General features: G+C 48.7%; 1 protein-coding gene across 1 annotated transcript in view; it reads right to left on the bottom strand.

The window, feature by feature from the left end:
• adgrl1a (adhesion G protein-coupled receptor L1a) overlaps positions 1–22,382 on the bottom strand; it is a gene marked incomplete at both ends in the record, with an annotated part of 68,873 nt that overhangs the window by 5,997 nt on the left and 40,494 nt on the right. The window contains 4 exon segments of the mRNA XM_083649961.1: positions 648–941; positions 3,141–3,468; positions 4,219–4,483; positions 6,328–6,535. Coding sequence (XP_083506087.1) covers positions 648–941; positions 3,141–3,468; positions 4,219–4,483; positions 6,328–6,535 — 1,095 coding nt within the window.

Genomic DNA, 22,382 nt, shown 5'->3' with positions numbered 1-22,382 from the left:
TCTCTCCCTCTCTCTCTCTCTCTCCCCCCCCCACCGTCCTCTATCCTCTCCTCCATCGACCACAGATCGGGTTTGAGAGCTCTGCCAAGACACGGCAATTAAGCCAGCTGGTAATTTAATGTTACTGTCGTTTTCACGGCGAGAACAGACAGAAACAGCAAAAAGGCCCCGGCGATGAAGAGACGGGAGAGTGTTTTTCCTGCGACTAGAGAAGAGCTATTTGATGGCTGCGTGTTCGCTGGTATTGCATGAAGGGAGGTGAGGCCTCTGTTGTGGAAGCCTTTCATTTCATTATTCGCCACTTTCAATCAGCTGTTTGTGTTTGTGAGCGAGAGACGCCTGTTTCATTTGTGGAGGACAGGCTTTCATGTGGCAGTCCTGAGGGAGCCTGCCTGGAGAGCAACATGGGGACAGAAGAAGAAGAAGAAGAAGAAGAAGAAGACAACCGCAGAAGGAAAAACATGTATGACCACACAAACATGCTGTGTGAACATGTGCAGACATACACTCATGTGCGCAAACACACACATGCACGCATGTACGTGCACTCATACACACACGCACGCGCACGCGCGCGCGCACGCACACACACACACACACACACACAGCACATACAGCTAGTAGTCCCCCACTGCAGATGTCCTTACCCAGGGATCCTTTGGGACAGGGGCGGTCCACCGTCTCTCCTCTCTGTGTGGTGGGCCACTGGACCCCCCGGGCCACCCTGGACTCACACACGTGGGTCTCGGGACCCGGGGGAGGGCGGGGCGGCCGGCGCGTCACGGGCACCGTGGCCGTGATTGGCCGCAGGTCGGGGCCCTTGTTGATGGAGCCAATGGGGCGTGAGGTGGGGGCCAGAGGGCGGGTGGTGGCGGGGCTGGCACTGGAGGTGAACGGCCTGGCTGGGACAGTGGTGGTCACTTGGGTGGTGGTCAGAGGGCCTGGGGCAAGGAGAGAGAGAGACAGAGAGAGGGTAAACAGAGAGAGAGAGAGCGCGCGCGCGCCATTTTGAGAGATATAAGAGGGTAGAGTTTTTGTTGGAGCCAGACTGAAAATCCCAAAAAGAGATCAAGGGAGTGAAGGAGAGAGCTCTTGTGAATGTAAGATGTATTTTGTAAGATGTCTGTCAGAAGTGGAGTTCAAAAGTTAGCCTGACAATAATTGGGGTAACAAAGACTTTTGGAGCCTCTCAAAGCTTCAATGTCTTCATATCGCTGCCTCCTGCTGTCCAGAGGGAGTGGGACAAGCGGCGGCAGAAGACGGAGAGAAAGCACGATCACAAGACAGAGAGAAGTAAATAATTGATCAAATGTAAGGGAGAAGTCACCATTGCTAACAACAAGCAGACCTAATGCGACGATAAAAGCAACACATCCGGGCGAGAAAATCCCAGCTGATCAAACGCAGAGTCCCGGCTCTCAACTCCACGGCGCTGTCTGTCTCTGGCGCTCCTCTCTCCGGGCCTAATCCGAGCTTCATGCAGGCCTCAGATATACACCCACACCTCCTACTCATATTGATGGACTGTCAAAAGACAAGTGTGGTGTGCTCATTTTACCCTCTCCCTCAACACTTGAGGATGACTCTTTCATCAACCATTACACAGAGAACTGGACATGCAGCACTGCTGCAATCACACCTGAGAGGCTGCTCTCTGCTGCGCCCGTGGGTGGGGACGGCAACGTGACAGTCTGGTAAGTGAGCCAGCCGCCCAGATCACAGTGAAGAACCTCTTTAAAAGGCTGTTATGGATCTTACAGCCTGCAACAGTCACAAACACACCCGGGCCTTCTGAGAAGGATGATGATTAGGCTACATGGTCGTGTTTGAGCATGGAAAATGTACTTTACTGAATAATTGAATAACAACAGTCTTATTAGCCAAGAAAAAAAGAACTTATTTATTTATGAATTCTTGTCATTTTCCTTTTATGAATGCAGGCATTCATTGCCAATACATACATTTTGTGTGAAATACATTCTCTGTATGTCCAAGAAAGCAGCCTCAACTAAACAACCTTCTCTGCACTGAAGCACTGCGACACATTAATTTACCTAATTCCACTGAAATACCACAAGGTCACGTTAAAGTCACATACTGTACCGTTAAAGTCTGTAGGGCAGCGAAGACGATACTGTCTATCTGCAAATCCCCTTAACTGACTGTGGAATGTTTCACTTTAGTTTTCACACCGGGAGACTCTACCGTGTGTCTGCTGACTGTACATCTCCACATGGCAGACATGACATGATGTGCACATCAGGCACATAGTAATCTCTTGAGACACACTTTCGACTTGCATCGGGGGAAAAAACGATGGGTTCCCAGATGGGTTCCCAGATTGGGCACATAGAGACTAGATTCCTTTCTATACAGCAACTTTTGATTTTGTGCCTCTGTATGAAAAACTGCATCGCACAGTCAAAAACGCCCTCTAGAGGCCATCTGACAATGAAAGCACATCATCTCACTAAACGTTACCTGACTGACTGACTGACTGACTGACTGACTGACAGACAGCCCCATGAGCTGTCTCGTTTTTCTTCATATTGTTATAGTGTCTGAGTCAAGAGGGGATTTATTGAAGGTCAGGAGTGTTCCTCTGATATCAATACTTAATGACACTGAATCACTTTTAAATCAATTATTTAACTTGTAAAATTATTTCCAAAATTCTTTTTGAAAAAACGCCATGTGATATTTGATTCCAGACAGCAAACAGAACAGCAACTATGATACCCTTAACAAAGTTCACAAAATTACCAATAACATTTCTGTTTCTGAATTAATCTTTATAGCTTCAGAATATATGCTTTGAAATATAATTTAATATAATATTTCTAATAAATAGAAATATGTGTGCTGACAAACCTTTACTTTTTTACACTCATCATATACATCATATACATAGAAGCAGAGGACACAGGTGCCTCAGTCACCGCTAATTAGCTGAGTAACCAATAAAGCACAAAGATTGATGGGCTCATCAGGCATGGCAGACATGAGTATCTGTCCACTTACATCACTCTAATTGCCTAATGCATAAAGTGCAATATGCATTTCACAAGCTTGCTCCTTACACACACAGTCTGGGGCGGTGGGGGGCGGTGGTGTGTGTATGGGGGGGGGTGTGTGCTTACCCGTGGTGGGGTCTGGCGGTCCAAACTCCAGCGGGTAGCGCAGCACGTTGTAGTTGTTCCAGACGTACAGCTGGTTGTCTCGGGGGTTGTAGTCCACGGAGGAAACGTACTGGTAGGGGTTGGGGAAGGGGATGTGGACGGGCTCCTCGCGGGCACGGTTGGTGTTGTAGGCGTACAGCACCAGGTCGCCGCCCGCCTCGCTGTCGTCGTCCTGGTAGACGGAGCGCACCGCGTACAGCACGCCGCACGCCATGAAGGCGTTGGACGCCAGCCGCTTGTCGAAGCTGGTCTCCCAGGTGCCCTCGAAGCGCAGGGTGTAAGGGTTCACCTGCGGGACGGGAGGAGATGCTGAATTCCACTATGTCATCATATACGTACTCTTATCCGTTGGCCATGCATGTTTTCATATTTTAGGGGGGAAGAAGCAATTCCTATTAAAAACATGGACATTGCTAAATTCACCGTGATGGATTATGCTTTGAGTTTTGAGCAGGTGAGCGGCGCAAGGTTAATGTGATTTTGGATTAGTGCAGATGACACACGCAGTGTTATAAACAATTATCTGGATGCGTCTGGAGTACTGGAACGCTGATACAGAGTAAACAACCCAATGACACCAGGGTTCCCTGTGATTGTACATACTGTAGATGAGAGCTGCTACTTTGAAGTTGAACTTCTGAAATATACTAAAAGTTCATTGTCATGAGAGCTTAAGTACTGAATAAATAAAGTGTTCCTATGGGGAAACTGAATCTCTTAAACACTGTTTGAAGCTAGGAAGACACTCGCCCCCTCCCCCTACACACACACACTGACAATACAAAGCAAAATGTTGACTCCTCTTCTACAGATTCTACTGTGATGGGATTTGAAACCTGCTCTAACCACTTGCAAATGATGTTTATATAACTCATTCTCTTCTATCACGCCCCTGATATCTCTCTGCAACTCTTTTGTCAGTGTGCTTGTATAATCTCAATAGCAAATCATTCATGTGTGACATAATGACCTTTCCCCTGACTAGTAGGATAAGCGCTGACAATTAATCCACTCCTGTATTCTTAATCTTCTCGCCCACCTGGCTGACCACCAGCCGGCCGTTGTTGGCCTCGGTGGCGTAGATGACCCACAGGCCGTTCTCGTCCACGGCCAGGTCGATGTCCGACTTGCCCCCCCAGCGGTAGGGCGACGTGTCATGGTAGTTAGCGTTGGTGATGATAGCCTCGCCGCTCTTGATGCGCGTCCGCAGGTCGTACTTGACGATGTTGCGCGTGCGCTCTTTGTTGTAAAACACCGCGCCGTCGTACACCACGAAGCCCGTGCCGTCAACTCGATTGGGCAACCTGTGAAGAGAAGCGGTCCTATGAATGGTGCAGCATATTGCAATGACACTTTAGACCACGAGACTATAAGGCTATGTTCAGAATGCTGCCAGCCCATCTCATTTTTGGCATATTTTAGATTGGAGTCAGATTGATTGTATGAGGTCTGAGCAGCAAAAAACAAACAAAAAAACAAACAAACAAAACAAAAAACACATGGGAACTGTGGAACCCATGGAAATCAGATTTTTGCAAATCATATTGAAGGCTGAAATCTGATTTCTACAGATACGTGTCAGTCTGACCGCTCTGGCCATTAAAAAGTAGCGGTTTTCAAATTGTCCTTCAAGGACTAAGGCTGGTGTGTTTTAATGCATTGATTACCCTCAACAAATCCTATGAAAATAACAAAATCAGCAATGATTTTGTTTTGCCAGCATATCTCCTCCAAGTAGGCGGTGCCCAATGCCCAATGTCCCAGCTGCCACAGAACTCCATTATGTACATAAAAAAAGATTAAAAACACGTCAAAGAGCCATGCGGCTCTGGGCAACATATTTCATCATCGCCAAGCCACTTTTTCCTCAAACAACTTAATAAGTCGTCTGTAAACACATTTAAATCTCAGGAAAGTACTAGCAGCGAAAGTAGTCCCCGGCGTAATGAAGAATTTGCTCCCATTTGAATTTGATTTGGTAATAATACAACAGCCTGACTTTTCATAGTAACTTTTTAAACTCTTTAAAGTCTTTGTGAGCTGTATTTCAAGTTTTTATTTTATTATTATCGGTAAAAACGGTACGTGGGGAGTCAAAAAGTAACGGGATTAGAACGCATTGTTGATTTTGTTATGCTCATAGGATTTGTTGACGCTAAGCAATGTGTTAAAAAAAACACAGGCCATATCCTTTAAAGTCACTTGCAATGTAACACATGATGTTGGCATGACATCCAGAGCAGCACACGCTCTGGACGCTGCTATCAGCTATGGTTACCACGACAACCTCTGCAGACGTCTTAACGCTGCCTGAACACACAAATGTGCCCTCATCACTTGCTAATAACAGTGTGGACAGTCAGTCCTCGAGATCGGATTGGAGAAACAAATTGGATTTGCCTGCAGTCTTAAAGGGGAACTATTATGCTAATTCCTATTTCTATATTTTATTATTTTATTCTGGGACTCCACTAGAGTAGCTTTGCATGATTCAGTAAAAAAAAAAAAAAGTCCTTCTTTATCTTGTACTGTCCCTTTATGCAGCCCCTCAGTTCAGCCTGTCTGAAAGGCTTCGTTTGAGCTCCTGTCTCTTTAGCTGACAGCAGAAACGACTGTGAAAAAGAGTGGAACACTCGTGTCAAACAACCGTTAATTTATCAAAAACGATACATCGCATCGCTTATATTTTGACATTGTGAGTGAGAGCAGAAGTAGCTGAAGGGACTTTATGTATAAAATGTATGTAGTGTTAAAGTTGTGTGAAACTGTCACAGTTTTAAAATGTGTGAATTTAATGAAAGGCGCAGACCCGTGTTCACAGGAGTTTAAATCCTGCAATTTCTGCTAATGGGGATACCTCTCGCATACGTTTACCTCATTATTTCGAAACTTTTCATTTAATCTGAAAATCCAACATTGTCACAGTATATATATACAGTATATGAAAATATATACGCATATAGGGTCCCCTTTAACAAAACCCAAGTGGATCCACACACGCTGCATGGCAGACGACCTCACGGCGTGCACGCTGACACCACAGTCGGACCCGTCTGCTCTCAACATCCTATTCACAGCATAAAGGCAGATCAATCAATACGGCAGCAGATGCTACTTGATCATCCGGGACAGTGGGAGGCGCCCTCACTTGTAGGTGGTGGTGGCTCGGTTCTGTTTGAAGTCCTCCCAGGAGGCGTACTCGTACAGCATGTCGGTGCGATAGGGGGTCCAGGGCATGACGTACAGCCGGTCCCCCGACTGCAGCGGGTCCTTACACCACGCCCCCGACTGATGCTCCGCCTCCTGGAGAGAGCTGGCCGCCTGCATGCGCAGCAGCGTCCCCGGACACACAAAGACTGGAGCAGAGGAGCGAGGCGGGGGGGGAAGAAGGTGAGGAGGAGAGAGGAGGAGGAGGAGGAGAGGAGAAGGGAGAGATCGAAAATGAAAACAAAGCATTGTAAAATGAAAGATATCATGGAGATGGTGGGGCGGGAGGGAGGGGGGGGAGAGAGAGAGAGAGAATGGGGAAAAGGCCACAGAGTGTGGAGAATAGAACAAGAAGGAGAGACATGGAGGGGACGTGAGAGATGAGAGGAGATAAGAAGAAGTTGAGAATGGAGAGGAAGGAGACAAAGAGAAGAATGGGAGAGAGGGAGAGACGGGGGGGGGGGGGAGTGAGGTGAGGAACATTATCAGATTGAGAATGAAGGAACATATAAAAGCTCGTTTGTAGAACATCAGCGTTGTGGTGGAGAGCGGCTGGCTATGATAAATGGGAGATTTCTGGCTGCTGCAGCCTCTTAGATGTAGTCGCTAATCTAATTGATCTGGGCCTACTTTTGATTTGATTATGCATTTTCTGTTTCAAAGGCCTCCGCTCGCCTGCTCTGCTGCTGGGTGGCGGAACGGTAATTGTGGAGCTTGTTTTATCAGGACAGGAATTTGGCTCTCAGTCAAGCGTAGTGCCTCAGAAGAAGCATCCTGGGGTAAAGATGTGAGTTTGGCTCGGCCTCCCCTTCCTTTCCCCCCACTGCAACACATACTCCAGCACGCATGCATGCACACACGCGCACACACAACACACAAGGACACAATACCTACTTCAAACAAAGATACACAATGTGCACAACCGACAAAATTGCACACACACACCCACACAATACCTACTTCAAACGAGACACAATCCGCACAACCGACAAAACAACACACACACACACACATGCACGCACACACGCACGGAGGTAGGCAGGTACGTACGTACACACACACACACACACACACACACACACACACACACACACACACACACACACACACACACACGTACACAGACACACAGATATACACACACACACACACACACACACACACACACACACACACAGAGCTACTGTAAGCTGTGGGTGGAGGTCATCCACTGGGGACTGGTGTAAATTGGCTGGCTGACGCGCTGTGTGTCCCAGCCAGACAGGGAGGGTGCCCTGGGACCACAGGGTGCGTCAGGTGATCTATGGAGAGAGCTGCTGGCATCCTCGCCAGTGTGACATCACAGGGGAGCGAGGGACAGAGAGAGAGAGAGAGAGAGAGAGAGAGAACAAGAGAGAGAGAGAGAGAGAGAGAGAGAACAAGAGAGAGAGAGAGAGAACAAGAGAGAGAGAGAGAGAGAGAGAGAACAAGAGAGAGAGAGAGAGAGAGAGAGAGAGAGGGGAGGAGGACTCCCTCTGCCAGCTTATTTATGTGTCTCTCTGGCTCGGAGAACAGAAGCAGACACCTGCTGGTCACCTCATGATTGAACGCATCCCTGAACTAATTGGGCACTACAGGGGCATTTGGACACAGATGACACACACATGCATACCCTCCCAGTGCACAGAGGAACACGCAACATGCAGGCAAACACGTTAACACGCACACACACACACACACACACACACACACACACACACACAGGCCAAATTCACATTGGTCCCGACTTGCCGGACTGCCCCCTCTCCTCTTGCGCTCCATTCATTGTAGTGTGGTACTGTTCCGGTGGTGGGCATCGCAGGGGGTTCCGCAAAAAAAACAACAGAAAAAACTGAGCGACCCTCCACCGGAGACGTTGAAAATATTCAACCCTTGGAGAAGCGGAACCCGATGTCACGCTCCGGTAGCCAATCACATAGCCGGCGATCAGACCGGAAGACGCCCACAGGAAGAGAAGCCTTGTTTACATTGAACACTGATTCCACATTGTAGCATTCGCTGTTTACCAAGCAGCTGTGGAGATGGAGGACAGACTGCTCGCTGCCATGATGAGCTGGCCAGAGCTGGACGACCCTGCTCTGAGGGTTGCCACGCAGCCGCATGGCGTACTGTCGCTCTTCAAATTGGGATTTGTTTATTATCATTATTTCTACTTGTGCTACAATTAGCATGGCTATCAAAAAATTCACAACATGACGTCACACAAACGGACCAAGTAGTGACGAACGACCCTGCTGTGAATTGCCTGATCATCTGACCCAATGTGAATGCAGTCAAACAGACACACACACATGCGGGGACACACACACACACACACACACACACACACACACACACACACACACACACACACACACACACACACACACACACACACACACACACACACACACACACACAGTGTCGCACAGTGCCTCTTTAGAGTGATGGATCAGTCTAGTCTAAACACTATTGCTGAAAAACTGTGCTGAATATTGCATGGGGCCTGGTGCAGGAGGAGAATCCTAATCGAGAGATGGAGGAGTTACTTCAGTGCGAGCAGGCTTTAGGAAATGCAGCTTCCTCTCTTCTGTCTGTCTGCCTGCCTGCCTGTCTGTCTGTCTGTCTGTCTGTCTGTCTGTCTGTCTGCCTGTCTGTCTGTCTGTCTGTCTGTCTCTCAGTCTGTCTGTCTGCCTGTCTGTTTGTCTGTCTGCCTGTCTGTCTGTCTGCCTGTCTGTCTGTCTGTCTGTCTGTCTGTCTGTCTGTCTGCCTGTCTGTCTGTCTGTCTGTCTGTCTCTCAGTCTGTCTGTCTGCCTGTCTGTTTGTCTGTCTGCCTGTCTCTCTGTCTGTCTGCCTGTCTGTCTGTCTGTCTGCCTGCCTGCCTGCCTGCCTGCCTGTCTGTCTGTTTGCCTGCCTGCCTGCTTGTCTGTCTGTCTGTCTGTCTGTCTGTCTGTCTGTCTGTCTGCCTGTCTCTCAGTCTGTCTGTTGTTGATAGTGGCTAGTGATCTGTGGTGCCAGGCCACCCTGGGATTAGCTTGTTTTGTGTGAGGGGGCCGCCCAGCAGGGTTTGAGACTGGCAGCGAAACAGGAATCTAATCAAGCTCAGGCATAAACAAACACTCTGAATGAATACAGGCTCTTCACAGGGAGGAGGGCTTGTCATGCTCCATTGTGGTACCAAAATGCTAGTTACAGTGCAGGGACGCCCGAGGTGTTTGGTTTGCAAATATGAACGTGGGTGACTAAAATATGCTAAGTAACGTTCAGAACAACGGTTAAATCCAGCACTTTCGGGCAGCAGAACAATCAATTGCTTGACTAACATGCCAACTCTGCTTCACGCAACAATCAAATTACATCTTTATCACTACAGATAAAGAGCTGTGTGTGTGTGTGTGTGTGTGTGTGTGTGTGTGTGAGTGAGTGTGTGTGTGTGTGCTGTAAATCAGCTGACATTGTGCTCAAAAGTACTTAGAATGAAGGCCGTAAAGGGTGAGGCATTGATGGAGCAGCGAGCCACAGAGTGGAAAATAACAACCAATAAAAGAAAGTGGGACACCGCCATGAAAGTACAACGGTACTGTACTGTAAATAGAGACATCAACAGCATGCAGAAAGCAATGCAGTCTCTCTGCATGTAGGTGACCCATAAACAACACTCCACACACTCCAGTGCCTCAAGGTAGCGGAAAGGACAAACCAACACGAACATGCAAGCCTACTGTCTACATCACTCCGTATCAACGACGACAGGCACAAAGTCTACAGTCACTCTGTATCACCACGACGACAGGCGCAAAGTCTCCAGTCACTCTGTATCACCACGACGACAGGCTCAAAGTGTACAGTCACTCTGTATCAACGACGACAGGCGCAAAGTCTACAGTCACTCCGTATCAACGACGACCGGCGCAAAGTCTACAGTCACTCCGTATCAACGACGACAGGCGCAAAGTCTACAGTCACTCTGTATCACCACGACGACAGGCACAAAGTCTACAGTCACTCTGTATCACCACGACGACAGGCGCAAAGTCTACAGTCACTCTGTATCAATGACAACAGGCACAAAGTCTACAGTCACTCTGTATCAACGACGACAGGCACAAAGTCTACAGTCACTCTGTATCAACGACGACAGGCACAAAGTCTACAGTCACTCTGTATCAACGACGACAGGCGCAAAGTCTACAGTCACTCCGTATCAACGACGACCGGCGCAAAGTCTACAGTCACTCTGTATCAACGACGACAGGCGCAAAGTCTACAGTCACTCTGTATCAACGACGACAGGCGCAAAGTCTACAGTCACTCTGTATCAACGACGACAGGCACAAAGTCTACAGTCACTCTGTATCAACGACGACAGGCACAAAGTCTACAGTCACTCTGTATCAACGACGACAGGCGCAAAGTCTACAGTCACTCTGTATCAACGACGACAGGCGCAAAGTCTACAGTCACTCTGTATCAACGACGACAGGCACAAAGTCTACAGTCACTCTGTATCAACGACGACAGGCACAAAGTCTACAGTCACTCTGTATCAACGACGACCGGCGCAAAGTCTCCAGTCACTCCGTATCAACGACGACAGGCGCAAAGTCTACAGTCACTCTGTATCAACGACGACAGGCACAAAGTCTACAGTCACTCTGTATCAACGACGACAGGCGCAAAGTCTCCAGTCACTCCGTATCAACGACGACAGGCGCAAAGTCTACAGTCACTCTGTATCAATGACGACAGGCACAAAGTCTACAGTCACTCTGTATCAATGACAACAGGCACAAAGTCTACAGTCACTCTGTATCAACGACGACAGGCACAAAGTCTACAGTCACTCTGTATCAACGACGACAGGCGCAAAGTCTACAGTCACTCTGTATCAACGACGACAGGCGCAAAGTCTACAGTCACTCTGTATCAACGACGACAGGCACAAAGTCTACAGTCACTCTGTATCAACGACGACAGGCACAAAGTCTACAGTCACTCTGTATCAATGACAACAGGCACAAAGTCTACAGTCACTCTGTATCAACGACGACAGGCGCAAAGTCTACAGTCACTCTGTATCAACGACGACAGGCACAAAGTCTACAGTCACTCTGTATCAATGACAACAGGCACAAAGTCTACAGTCACTCTGTATCAACGACGACAGGCACAAAGTCTACAGTCACTCTGTATCAACGACGACCGGCGCAAAGTCTCCAGTCACTCCGTATCAACGACGACAGGCGCAAAGTCTCCAGTCACTCCGTATCAACGACGACAGGCGCAAAGTCTACAGTCACTCTGTATCAATGACGACAGGCACAAAGTCTACAGTCACTCTGTATCAATGACAACAGGCACAAAGTCTACAGTCACTCTGTATCAATGACGACAGGCACAAAGTCTGCAGTCACTCTGTATCAATGACAACAGGCACAAAGTCTACAGTCACTCTGTATCAATGACAACAGGCACAAAGTCTACAGTCACTCCGTATCAACGACGACAGGCACAAAGTCTACAGTCACTCCGTATCAACGACGACAGGCACAAAGTCTACAGTCACTCTGTATCAACGACGACAGGCACAAAGTCTACAGTCACTCTGTATCAACGACGACAGGCACAAAGTCTACAGTCACTCTGTATCAACAACTACAGGCACAAAGGAAGGAAGTATTCATGCAAACTAGCTTCCAACTCATCTGCTGTTATGATATAATGAAGCTATTGTCTATACATTAGAGTAGAGTAAATCTTTAATGTCCCTTTGGGGCACTTTGCTTTGTAGCCAGCAGTCCAGCAGAAACGCACGTTTATTGATGTGTCTACCACTGTAGCATGCACATACAGTACATACATACGGCAATAAACACAGTGAATGAAGACTACTGTACAGCAACAGCATTACTTAATGAGGGTATATCAGAGCTTGTATTCAGTTGGCTAACACAGTTAGGGTAAGTATGGCTTATTATTACCTTTAGAAAGTCTGACATATATACGAAAAGGGAAATTGAATATGTTTGAAAAGATGTGGGGACCGTTTACTAACTTTGTGAAGAGTATGGATCTATCAGATGAGGAATGAGGAGGAATGAGTACTCCGATGAAACCTCACAATATGGTTCATCTGACCTTAAGTTTATAATGCAACACCTTTCATTTTAATACCCTTTCTTTATGTATGTACAAAAGAGAAGTTGTCCTTTGTGATTTTGATTTATGTTTGTCTGTTTACTGTATGCATAATATGTATGTACTGTATGTACTGTATGTATGTATGTATGTTTGTACAGTATGTTTGTATGTATGTATGTATGTATGTACCGCATGAGAAAAATGTTAATAAACATATTGTTAAAAAAAAAGCATGGCCTATGATTCGTTGAAAACAAACAAAAATAGCAGCTGGGACAAATAAATAGCTGTGCCTATTAGCTCCATCTTGGGAAAGTTGATCCGGTTCAACCCAACCGGTGGAGGCAGATGAACGCCCACCTAGAGGCAGGTCTGCTCAAGGTTTCTCCCCCTTAAAGGGCTCTTTCCTTGCCACCGCCAAGTGCATGCTCCTGTTGGGAAATTGTTTCAATTGCCACATGACCTTGCCATGCATTAAGAATGGCTGCCAGTGCTGCTCACTCATGTGAGGATTGTTTCAATTGCCGGGTCTCAAATAAAGAGCCTGGGTCTTTACCTGCTCTACAGAGCTCAACAGTCACATGATGCTCCATGACGGCTCCTGGTTCATTTTCTCCATACTGTAGACATTTTGAAACATCCTCATATAACCAGTTTTAAAGAGGACATGAAACATTTAAACATATGAGTCGAGTTCATTTGCATTTCACCTCAAACAAGACAGGGCACTGCTTTCAAGTCTGACATTTGGTAGAACCAGGGGCGGACTGGGATCATAATTCAGGCCGGGCATTAGATACCAAGCAGGCCAGGCCAATACGGGCCGACGCGCGTGCCGGCGTCCGAAGGGCGCCGGCGAAAAATTTGGGTCGTTCGAAGCTCAATTTGGGCTGTTTGAAGCCCGATTTGGGCCGTTTGAAGCCCAATTTGGGCCGTTTGAAGCCAGATTTGGGTCGTTTAAAGCCAGATTTGGGCTGTTTGAAGCCCGATTTGGGCCGTTTGAAGCCCAATTTGGGCCGTTTGAAGCCCAATTTGGGCCAAGTCCAATTTTACAATGAGATGCACCCACTTTAAACCTGAATAAAGTAATAAAACCACTAGTAAACCAGTAGGCGGCGCCTGGCCTGCTGTTCAGTGAGTGGCCTGGCCTGGCCTGCAGAAAAAAAAAAAAAAAAAAAAAAATTTGGCAGGCCAGGCCAGGCCAGGCCACCGGGCATTTGCCCGACGTGCCCGATTATGCAGTCCGCCACTGGGTAGAACGATGAACAACATTTCACCTATTCACCAACTAGGGCGCAGCTTGATGATGTCACTACTGTAGGTTGACTGTACAGTACAGTACAGTACAGTACAGTGTAGTACAGGCTAGTTAAGTGTTGGTAGTATTTTGAATTCTAACAGGCTCACAGCATTATGCTGTTGTGTTTCTGACTTGGATTGTGTGGTCGCTTTGATTCATGAAAACGTTCAAAATCCTTATACTGTACTGTACAGTGCTTTCTAGCAAATCTAGGTACATTTCAGACTTGAAAGCAATGGTAATGAATTAGATTCATACGAGTGTTTCTTGGAGTACCGCTGTGCTCAGACCCTCCTGGTGCGTAATCCTAAATGCATATATCCATGGAATGAGAGGATTGCACAGCAGGAGAATGTACAAATTCACTGACTTATTCAATAGCACAAAACGTTTTCGGCCATCCGGACACACTGATGAAGACCATCCAGACACACTGATGAAGACCATCCGGACACACTGATGAAGACCATCCAGACACACTGATGAAGGCCATCTAGACACACTGATGAAGACCATCCGGACACACTGATGAAGACCATCCAGACATACTGATGAAGGCCATCCAGACACACTGATGAAGACCATCCAGACACACTGATGAAGGCCATCTAGACACACTGATGAAGACCATCCGGACACACTGATGAAGACCATCCGGACACACTGATGAAGGCCATCCAGACACACTGATGAAGGCCATCCGGACACACTGATGAAGACCATCCGGACACACTGATGAAGACCATCCGGACACACTGATGAAGACCATCCAGACACACTGATGAAGACCATCCGGACACACTGATGAAGACCATCCAGACACACTGATGAAGGCCATCTAGACACACTGATGAAGACCATCCGGACACACTGATGAAGACCATCCGGACACACTGATGAAGGCCATCCAGACACACTGATGAAGGCCATCTAGACACACTGATGAAGACCATCCGGACACACTGATGAAGGCCATCCAGACACACTGATGAAGACCATCCAGACACACTGATGAAGACCATCGATGAAGGCCATCCAGACACACTGATGAAGACCATCCAGACACACTGATGAAGACCATCCAGACACACTGATGAAGACCATCCAGACACACTGATGAAGACCATCCAGACACACTGATGAAGACCATCCAGACACACTGATGAAGACCATCCAGACACACTGATGAAGGCCATCCAGACATACTGATGAAGACCAACCAGACATACTGATGAAGACCATCCAGACATACTGATGAAGGCCATCGATGAAGGCCATCCAGACACACTGATGAAGACCATCGATGAAGGCCATCCAGACACACTGATGAAGACCATCCAGACACACTGATGAAGACCATCGATGAAGGCCATCCAGACACACTGATGAAGACCATCAGGACACACTGATGAAGACCATCGATGAAGGCCATCCAGACACACTGATGAAGACCATCAGGACACACTGATGAAGACCATCGATGAAGGCCATCCAGACACACTGATGAAGACCATCGATGAAGGCCATCCGGACACACTGATGAAGACCATCGATGAAGGCCATCCAGACACACTGATGAAGACCATCGATGAAGGCCATCCGGACACACTGATGAAGACCATCGATGAAGGCCATCCAGACACACTGATGAAGACCATCGATGAAGGCCATCCGGACACACTGATGAAGACCATCGATGAAGGCCATCCGGACACACTGATGAAGACCATCGATGAAGGCCATCCAGACACACTGATGAAGGCCATCCAGACACACACTGATGAAGACCATCCAGACATACTGATGAAGACCATCGATGAAGGCCATCCGGACACACTGATGAAGGCCGGATGCCCAAAAGGAATAAGTCAGTGAATTTGTACATTCTCCTGCTGTGCGATCCTCTTTCATTCCATTAGAGTCATATGATCAAATGTTTCATGTCCTCTTTAAGGCTGGAACCAAGCCAACCAGCGACCTACTGAATCATGAGTGAGCATAAAACATTTCACTTGGAGCAAAAAACAAAAAATAACAACGGGGACCCCCCCCCCCCCCCTGTTTTTATTTGTTGTTTTTCCTCTAAGTGAAATGTGTTATGGTCACTCATGATTCTTGGTTCCAGCCTTAAAACTCATTATATAAGGATGTGTCTTGTCCACATTAAACACGGAGCTATGACTGGCTTTAATAGAGAGACAGACAAGAATACACTGCAATCTATCATGGTTGCAAAATAGTTATTATGGTCTGCAATACAATTTACTCTCAATACATGATTCCACCTGCCGCAGTGTCCCCCCTGAATACTATGTGATGCTGTTCATTATTGCACAGACTAACAGACAGCCATCGTCTCTTCTTCCCCCATGTTGCCCTGTCTTCCCTCCTCTCCTCCATGGGGCCATAGAGGCTGCCTGTCTGAAAGCCTGCCTTTATTCTAATGATGTTGGGTGGGCCCGGTGTCAGAGGGGCTCATCAGCGACCTCCAGGCTGCACACGCAGGCCTGGAGCGCACGTACATACGCACGTGCATGCACGCGAGCATACACACACACACACACACACACACACACACACACACACACACACACACACAAAACACACGCACACACTTGTGCTTACATGGCATGCTCACAGGCCAGACACAAACAGTGGCCATGCTTCACACCCTGCGCACACGCTGCCTAGGGGGCTTCATTAACTCTGACCTGCGCTCCCAGCCTTCCTGTTTACCCACTCTCTGCTTCTCGCTCTCTCTACCCCTCTCTCTCTCTCTGCTTCTCGCTCTCTCTATCCCTCTCTCTCTCTCTCTCTATCCCTCTCTCTCTCTCTGCTTCTCGCTCTCTCTATCCCTCTCTCTCTCTCTCTCTATCCCTCTCTCTCTCTCTGCTTCTCGCTCTCTCTATCCCTCTCTCTCTCTCTCTCTATCCCTCTCTCTCTCTCTGCTTCTCGCTCTCTCTACCCCTCTCTCTCTCTCTGCTTCTCGCTCTCTCTACCCCTCTCTCTCTCTCTGCTTCTCGCTCTCTCTACCCCTCTCTCTCTCTCTGCTTCTCCCTCTCTCTATCCCTCTCTCTCTCTATCCCTCTCTCTCTCTCCACTTCTCCCTCTCTCTATCCCTCTCTCTCTCTCTGCTTCTCCCTCTCTCTATCCCTCTCTCTCTCTCTGCTTCTCCCTCTCTCTCTCTCTGCTTCTCCTTCACTCTACCCCTCTCTCTCTGCTTCTCCCTCTCTCTATCCCTCTCTCTCTCTCTCTGCTTCTCCCTCTCTCTATCCCTCTCTCTCTCTCTGCTTCTCCCTCTCTCTATCCCTCTCTCTCTCTCTGCTTCTCCCTCTCTCTATCCCTCTCTCTCTCTCTGCTTCTCCCTCTCTCTATCCCTCTCTCTCTCTCCGCTTCTCCCTCTCTCTATCCCTCTCTCTCTCTCCTTCTCCTTCACTCTACCTCTCTCTCTCTCCTTCTCCTTCACTCTACCTCTCTCTCTCTCTGCTTCTCCCTCTCTATATCCCTCTCTCTCTCTCTGCTTCTCCTTCACTCTACCCCTCTCTCTCTCTCTACCTCTCTCCCTCTCTCTACCCCTCTCCCTCTCTCTGCTTCTGCCTCACTCTACCACTTTCTCTCTGCTTCTGCCTCACTCTACCTCTCTCCCTCTCTCTACCCCTCTCTCTCGCTCTGCTTCTCCCTCTCTCTACCCCTCTCTCTCTCTCTACTTCTGCCTCACTCTACCACTCTCTCTCTGCTTCTGCCTCACTGTACCCCCCTCTCTCTCTGCTTCTCCTTCACTCTACCCCTCTCTCTCTCCCTCTCTCTGCTTCTCCTTCACTCTACCCCTCTCTCTCTCCTTCTCTCTGCTTCTCCCTCACTCTACCCCCCTCTCTCTCTGCTTCTCCTTCACTCTCTCCCTCTCTCTCTCTCTCTGCTTCTCCCTCACTCAACTCCTCTCTCTCTGCTTCTCCCTCACTCTACCCCCCTCTCTCTCTCTGCTTTTCCCTCACTCTACCCCTCTCTCTCTCTCCCTCTCTCTGCTTCTCCCTCACTCTACCCCCCTCTCTCTCTGCTTCTCCTTCACTCAACTCCTCTCTCTCTGCTTCTCCCTCACTCAACTCCTCTCTCTCTGCTTCTCCCTCACTCTACCCCCTCTCTCCCTCACTCTACCCCCCTCTCTCTCCCTCTACCTGGGAAGGCTGATTGTAGCAGTGGGAAGCTCCAGCAGCTCCAGCAGAGCAGTAGGCTCTAGTGAGGCTATGATGACGCATTAGGTCTTAAAGCATTAGATGTAAGGCTTGGTGTTAGTAGGCATTATCCTGGTGGGCCTAGCAGGTTAGCTGTAGTAAGAGGCGTCTGGATTACCGTACGTGGGATTGTTAGAACAATAGATGAATGGGTGAGGATGGAGATCTTTACAGTCATGATCAGCCCAGGGAAGTCATCAGGCAGTGGGGACACAGCACGTCTCTGCCTTGCTAGCTAGCCAGATGGCTAATGAAAACTTACCTTATCAGGGATTAAAACCCAGCCTGTAGCTATCATAAACTAGCATGCCAATTACCGCCATGCTTACAGGGAAGTACTGCCGTAATAATTGACTGTTTATCTATCTCCATAATCCCTTTCCCAGGCACAGGTCAGCTGTTACTTGTCAATATGAGGCTGCAGGATAAAATGATGAAAGGCCCAGAAATGTCCTGGAATGACAGTGAGGTAAACTCCTCCCATTACTCTGCAGTAGCCATTTCTGATTGACTGCTAACGCAATTAAAAGTGAGCGCCGACAGCTTGAGGCTAAATTTAGACTTTTCATTTTGGCTGTCGGCAGCAATTCGCGGTGTTTTTCGCGTGTGATGTGACAGCGCCATGCTAATGGTTAATATTAGACTTTGATGATGTAAGCACCCCCCGCGTGGCCACTCTTTGGCAGCTGTTTCTAAAATGGCCTCCATGTGGAGTTGTGTATGTGTTCTCTTTCTTAGCTGTGGGGAGAGGAGGGCTCTGCTGGCCTGCAGGCCGGTGCCTCGCCCGCAGTCATGGCCTTCTACCGGAATGACTGCTGAGGACATGCTGCTCTAATTGAATCCCACACCTGTTACTGGCAGGTGCAGCACACAGGCAGCAGGGGGCAGAATGGAGCATGGCCTGGAAGCCCCTTGTCCATGCTGGACAGTTAATGGACTGTAAGGGTATGGAGCGTGTGCATGAATGTACAGTTATGTCCCCGCGGTGCTATGTTGAGCTGCATTCATTACCCTGTTAGTGAGTGAGTGTGTGTGTGTGTGTGTGTGTGTGTGTGTGTGTGTGTGTGTGTGTGTGTGTGTGTGTGTGTGTGTGTGCGCGTGCGTGCATGCAGGTGTGTGTGTGTGTGTGTGTGTGTGTGTGTGTGTGTTTGTGTGTGTGTGTGTTTGCATGAGTGTTCTTGCACAGCTATCTTAACACATTTGAGCTTCATACCTGGGAAGTGAGGACATTTTAGGAAAGTGAGGACGTTTTGGCCGGTCCTCACCTTCACACACACCTTCAAAACGCTGTTTGAAGGTTAAGAGTTGGTTTTAAGGGTTATAGGTTAGAATTGGGTTTAGGTTAGGCTTAGGCATTTAGTTGTGGTGGTTATGTTTAGGGTTAGGGGAATTACAGTATGTCAATGAATGTCCTCACTAAGATAGCTGTACAAGTGTGTGTGTGTGTGTGTGTGTGTGTGTGTGTGTGTGTGTGTGTGTGTGTGTGTGTGTGTGTGTGTGTGTGTGTGTGTGTGTGTGTGTGTGTGTGTGTGTGTGTGTGTGTGTGTGTGTGGCAGAATGGAGCATGGCCTGGAAGCCCCTTGTCCATGCTGGACAGTTAATGGACTGTAAGGGTATGGAGCGTGTGCATGAATGTACAGTTATGTCCCCGCGGTGCTATGTTGAGCTGCATTCATTACCCTGTTAGTGAGTGAGTGAGTGTGTGTGTGTGTGTGTGTGTGTGTGTGTGTGTGTGTGTGTGTGTGTGTGTGTGTGAGTGTGTGTGTGTGTGTGTGTGTGTGTGTGTGTGTGTGTGTGTGTGTGTGTGTGTAGGTGTGTGTGTGTGTGTGTGTGTGTGTGTGTGTGTGTGTGTGTGTGTGTGTGTGTGTGTGTGTGTGTGTGTGCGTGTGTGCGAGAGATAGAGGGGGAAAGACAGAAAAAAGTGTGAAGAAGGATGTGGGCATGTGTTGTGTGTGCAAACCAGAAGAGAGAGAGAGAGAGAGAGAGAGAAGCGGAGAAAGAGAGAGAAAATAGGTTATTTCCTGTGAAATGAGAATTAGGAGTGAGTTAATCTGCCGAGGAGTGAGGGAGACATAGCGACAGAGAGAGAGAGAGAGAGAGAGAGAGAGAGAGAGAGAGAGAGAGAGAGATAAGGGAGGGGTTCCCATTGTGTGTCCGCTTCCTTTTAGACATCAAGGGGGTCAAAAATACAATACTGATTTTACACAAACAAGCACGCACAGACACAGACATGTACACAAACATGACGCACACACACCTACAGCAGTAGAGCACAAGCACACACAAAAACTTGCGTATAATGCACGCACACGCACACACACACAAACACACACACACACACACACACCTGTACACACCTACACACAGTGTACAGACGGTGGAAGAGGCAGGTGTCATGCTGGCACCTTTATCAACCCAAACGTTCACCCCAGAGAATACCCTTCACTGAGACCAAAAGCTGTGCCAGCGGCTTAGAGATAGCGTCCGCTGAAAAGAAAAGTCTTATCTGTCTCAAAGCGCGCCTGACAGACACTGAGTGACGGGGAAGTGGATCGGGACACAGCTACAGAGGCTACAGAGGCTACACCAGCTGCAGCTACAGTAGACAGGACAGGACATGCTGCTCTGTCTGGGTAACAATAGGCCTGCCTGGGTGTAACATTAGCCTAGCCTAGCCTGCCTCTCCTCTCTCCCTCATGCTCCATCCATCTATCTGTCCTCCCCAGTGAGTGAATCAGGCCTGCCGGCGGTGCTGTCCGTCCAAAACGCTCCTTAAGAAACCCCCCAAGACCCCCCCCCCCCCACCCCCACCCCACCATTTTATATTCATGACCACCTGCTGGCTGTGCCGCACATTTCCTTAGCCGTAACAATGCGATGACTTCTCCGTGTACAGTCAGCCCCCCCCGCGCGCACACACACACACTTCCCCGTCTCCCCGTGCCTCCAAATAGGATGTCTGCGCTCGCTGCCTTGGTCGGTCACGTGACCGCGCTCGGTGCGTGGTGGGTCATTCCTAATGAGGCTGCCGCCTGACTCGTTCGTCTCTATAGCGACCGCTCTCCCCCTCTCGTCTCTCGATCTCCATACGCGCAGTCTTCCTTTTGTGTCTTCCTGTCACACGACGCCATGCTCTCTCTGTCTCTCTCTCTCTCTCTCTATTCTGAATCAAAGGTAGAGTGCTGTGTGTCTCACTTCTGTAGGTGCGAAGAATGATTTTGTCCTCGCATGCCCCTCCCCCCCATCGAAACACCCAAGCATTTGCACCAATAGTCTAACACGCTTCCTTCCCTAGCCTCTTTTCCTTCAGGAGCAAACAGGATGGAGGTGAGAGAAATATCGTAGACACTTATCCAGTGCTGTCAGCAGTGATAAAGGAAATAATGATGTAGGGAGCGCACTCTGCTATAGACTGTCAGGGAGAGGGTGAGAAAAGGGACAGAGGGTGCGAGGGAGGAAGGGAGGGAGGGAGGGAGGGGGGAGGAGACACTGCTGCAGCTAATGTGCTCTTAAAATAGCCATACGCTAGGTAGGCTAAAAGAGTGTCGGACATTCATTGCACAGGATCCCCTGCGCGTGACATCATCAGCGCGTGCCGTCGCAATCCCAATCTGTCAATCATCCGATCAATCCACAAAATCAGTGAGGATTCAGGTGACAAAGACACGGACGACACAGAGTCTGGTTAATTCAGCCAAAACAGAGAGAGGAGGTGTGTTCGGCAGCAGTGGAGGGATGGACCAAAAGGTGGGTGAGGGGAGGGGAGGGGAGGGGCGCAGACAGAGGGAGGGGCTGTTTGTCTTGTTAGTGGGAGGAAGAGCAGTAAATAAAACAACAACAACCAGTTGGATGAAGCGGTAGGTAGGTAGGAAGAGGAGGAGGAGGAGGGTTGAGTAGTGTAGCTGTCTACTCCACCACAAGCAAGGAGAACCAAAATGGCTGTTTGCAGTGGGAGGAAACATGTAAGAGAATGAACCATGTCAATGAAAAGCCATGGACACGACCACAGATAGAGGTCCATAAACCGGTTAATGGCATTCTCTATAGGAGTTAATTTCTCCGACACATGGGGCCGGAGGGGGGGAAATGGCTGTGTCTGAGATGGATGGGAATGGGGGAAGGGAAGGGGGAGGGGTTTGAGGTGAGGAGGGCTGGGACCTGAGAGGGGGAGTTAAGGCGCTGATGGCCACTGCTCTCTGGTCAGTCACGACCTTGGCGCTGACCCCGGCTCTGTCTCCGGCTGAGAGCCGTGTGATTGAGGCGCCGGGGCTGATTGGGGGCTCGTCAGAGCGCTTGTGTCCAGGTCCT

Source organism: Poromitra crassiceps (genome assembly GCF_964638095.1).
Source record: "Poromitra crassiceps genome assembly, chromosome: 13".
NCBI lineage: Eukaryota > Metazoa > Chordata > Actinopteri > Beryciformes > Melamphaidae > Poromitra > Poromitra crassiceps.
This window is presented reverse-complemented; position numbering and strand designations above follow the sequence as displayed.